The following is a 4115-nucleotide window of genomic DNA, read 5'->3' on the forward strand; positions in this document are numbered from 1 at the left end:
ATGTAATTAATAAAATCTGTGTTTAGTGTCTTTGCCCCAGAAACATGTTTTGCAATGCACTTTAAAACTCCATTAATTAGTATTGGTCAGTTTATTACTTAATGTTAAACTATAATGTTAATAGCAAACCACTTCCCCACAGTCAGCAGTTGTTTTTAACCATTTCAATTTTTTTTCTTTTTCTTTATTATGTTTTGTATTCCTCTAATTAATTGTAAGTGAGAGCTTGTTATCAATGATCCTTCGAGACTAAATAAAGATTGAATGAATGAAAATATAATTTTTTAAAGAAATTTACTTCAACATTTTTAACAAATTTACAATTGACCTTCTTCATAAAGCTATACAATGCAAACAATGCAAACATTTCCCACATCATAGCTCAGAGTAATACACATTTTGTTCAACATTTAAAATAGATTTACATTTACATACAAAGAGCTTTATCAATGCATTTGTAAATAAAATACATCTCTTTATTTTTTATTATTATTATTTTTTATTTAGTTATGTTTTCATTGCTAATGCATACAGTAAAATATATACTAAACATTAATCATGTTTCATTCAATTTATTCACTTACTTCAATCAGATCTTGATCAGGGAAAACTCATTGATGTGAAATTACATGAAATGAAAGAAGAACATTGAAAATTCATGGACTGAATAAAATGAACAGATGACTGGTGTACAGTTGTATATAATGTGACCAACATGATGTAAAACTTTGTAACTTAATAAGAGTGTACAATAAACAGACATTCTGATACAGTAATGCATTGGTAAGATTACAGTACGACATGACCTAATTATTTGTGACTCGCATGGAACGTTAAAATCCCATCCCACATGCAAGGTGTACAATGTCCCACAAACAGCAGATAAGATACCCTGACGTCTGTATAAAAGACCCTCAGAGGGCCTGACTGAACCAAACAGAAAACATGGCCTTCCTGTGGATTCTCTCCTGCTTCGCCTTTGTTAGTGCTGCCTACGGTAAGTTATGGCACTGATACTGGTAGGGTTGGTTTCCTGAAAAGGAAAGGGAACCATTTAGTTATTGGACATCTGCATTGCAATGGGTTTTAGTATAGTACAATTAAGGCTTGATCCATAACAGAAAACTCCTCTTCCATGATTTTCAATGCTTTTCAATGTGTGTCTGTTCACTGTCCTCTGACAATCATATAATGCTTGCTTATATAGATATGCTAATGTACAATAAATATATTTTTGTATCAACCATCAGGCTGTGGCGCACCAGCCATCCAGCCCATCACTGACTATTCCCGTATCATCAACGGTCAGGAGGCTAAGCCCCATTCCTGGCCCTGGCAGGTGTCCATCGAGGTACGGTAACGGTAGAACAATGCCTCAATCCCTGTTTATCTGTAAACACATCATCTGAACAGGTATACCTGTATCTCACTTGGCCAGTGAACAGATGAATATGTACAATATTTTTTCCTGAATCTTTTAAACTTTTTATAGAAAAAGTTAGTTATTATTTTCTAAATAAAGATTTGGTCTCATTCTCAGGATGGTTATTACTCTGCAGTACACTACTGCGGAGGCTCTCTGGTCAATGAGAACTGGGTTGTGACTGCTGCCCACTGCAATGTCAGGTATATATGCCAGTTATATTTTTAGTAATCTCATACTAAAACCATTACTTACTGGACTGTATACCATCAAAACACAGTTCCTGAAGTCTGGAGAAAAGGGTAGAAGCCTTATCTATGCCTCCCTTGATGTAAATTAATAAATGTATTTAATTGTTTTAAGATACCAAGTATTAAGTCAGTCATGTAACAATTCTACCCTGACAGGGACTATCACCGTGTGATCCTGGGAGAGCACAACCGCGCCTCCAGCGCTGAGAACATCCAGAACATTAGGATTGCCAAGGTACACATTCAACACATTATATAAATGAAAGGTGAACATCAAGTATTATATTTTGCATCAACAATGTATGCACACTAATGTGTCCCACCCAAATCCCAAAGAAAAGGTGTTTTCAACCATAGAGTTTTTGGTTGAAAATATTACAATAATCAGACATTATAAAAATACTTCATACTAATACTAATTACAATACTAATTCATACTCAATCTAGATATATTACTTTATACCCATTGAACTAATAAATGACTGTATTTGCAAGCCTATCCGTAATATTGACTTCTTCCTACAGTTGATCAAGCATCCCAGATATGATAGATCCACCTTCAACAATGACATCCAGCTCATCAAGCTGGCCAGCCCTGCCCAGATGGGCGAGCATGTGGCCCCTGTGTGTGTCGCTGAGACTGGTGACAACTATCCTGGTGGCATGAAGTGTGTGACCTCTGGCTGGGGTGTGACCTACTCTGATGGTGAGCCAACTGTGGTTTGAACCAATAAGGTGTATTAGTGTCCTTTTTATCATGCTGGCTCCAAAAGAAACAATAGTTTCCACTATGGGTAATCTATTTGTTTTTCTTACCAGCTGGCTTTATTTTTGACTAGCTCTGAATACCTTGGTGCAAAGTATTTGTTTTTTCCATAGATTGCGAGATAAGACGCGTTATATGCAATAAGCCCAAATAGTTCTGGTTGATCCCCTGAAACCCCAAATAGTTAGGGGGTAGCTAGGGGGCTATAGCCGTTTTTTCCCCAGTGGCTATATTATATCTGTTTATCAAGCTGGCTCCAAAAGAAACAAGAGTTTCCACTTTGACTTATCTATTTGTTTTTCTTACTGGCTGGCTTTATTTTTGAGCTATTAAATATTAAAAAATATTTGCTCTAAATACCTTGGTGCAAAGTATTTGTTTGACTATATAGCATTTTATGAGCACCATTCCATTTACATGCAAGTAATGTTGGCAGTGCACATTGGTGTTTGAGGAGACAAGTTACATTGTAAAATGCTTTTCCCCCCTAGTACTAGGAAAACACTATATAATGCCATTATTCATTCATGTGAAACATTTATATTTTTACATTTGAAATTAACTTTGAAGCTTCTATTTTTCAGCTCAAACTACCAGTGCCCTGCTCAGGCAGGCTACTCTTCCTCTGCTGACCAACGATGAGTGCAAGCGTTTCTATAACAACAACAAGATCACTAGCCTGATGATCTGCGCTGGTGCCTCCGGTGCCTCTTCCTGCATGGTGAGCTTGAAATCACACAAGAGACACAATCCCAAAGGAAACTCTGTTTTTTCCCCCTCCACTTTCAGTTCAAATATGGTACATTTGATTATTACAGTATCCCACCAAGAAGCAACAGCTAGCCATGCTTACAACAGACTGTGACAGAGGAGTTTTGTCAGACTAATACAGACTAACATATTATAGGGATAACTATATTACTATTACTATAGGGATAATTAACAGGTATGCTGGTACTGTAGTGAAATTAATGTTCCTTTCTTTGTGATTCAGGGTGACTCTGGTGGTCCCCTGGTCTGCGAGAAGTCTGGTGCCTGGACCCTGGTTGGTATTGTGTCCTGGGGAAGTACAACCTGCGCTACTTCCATGCCTGGTGTGTACACTCGTGTCACCGAGCTCCGTGCCTGGATGGACCAGACCATGGCTGGCAACTAAAACAACCACCATGACCGTTTTTGGTTATACCTTTTTTTTTTTTTATATATCTTTTTCCCCCTCCATTTTCCTCCGATTTTCTCCCATCCCAATGTTAGTTGTTATGCCAATTCCCAATCCCCTTCCTGGTCGCTGGGAGAGTGGAGGCTATCACGTGCTTCCTCCGACACACGTCCAGCCAATCAACCGCTTCTTTTCACCTGGCAGCGCGGATTCTCATTGAGAGGGCGTAGCGTGTGGAAGGATCACACTATCCCACTCAAGTCCTATCCGCGCTTAGCAGGCGCCCCGACCGAACTGTAGGAGTCGCTGTTTACAACGACCCGGACCCACCCCGCCAGCTTCTCCCACCCTCTAATACTGCCAATTGTATTAGTGTGAACGGCCAGCCAAGCTGGTGACAACCCCGGAGCTGTGAGCTGGATTCGAACAGGCGAATCTAGCCACTCCGGGGTTTTGGTTATACCTTTATAATCAATAAAGAAAATATATTCTCAGCTACACATGGCTAGTGGTTTA

The 4115-nt window shown here is 38.9% G+C and overlaps 1 protein-coding gene across 1 annotated transcript; it reads left to right on the forward strand.

The window, feature by feature from the left end:
- Positions 1-945: 945 nt before the first annotated feature.
- Positions 946-3596, forward strand: LOC311237932 (chymotrypsin A-like; the record flags this gene model as incomplete). The annotated part of the gene is made up of 7 exons (XM_084325907.1): positions 946-997; positions 1251-1351; positions 1541-1626; positions 1831-1909; positions 2200-2380; positions 3025-3161; positions 3435-3596. 7 exons carry the CDS (start codon positions 946-948, stop codon positions 3594-3596), a joined length of 798 nt encoding a protein of 265 aa, XP_084182033.1.
- Between the last annotated feature and the right edge of the window lie 519 nt (positions 3597-4115).

The sequence above is a fragment of the Notolepis coatsorum genome (assembly GCF_963971535.1).
Source record: "Notolepis coatsorum genome assembly, chromosome: 12".
NCBI lineage: Eukaryota > Metazoa > Chordata > Actinopteri > Aulopiformes > Paralepididae > Notolepis > Notolepis coatsorum.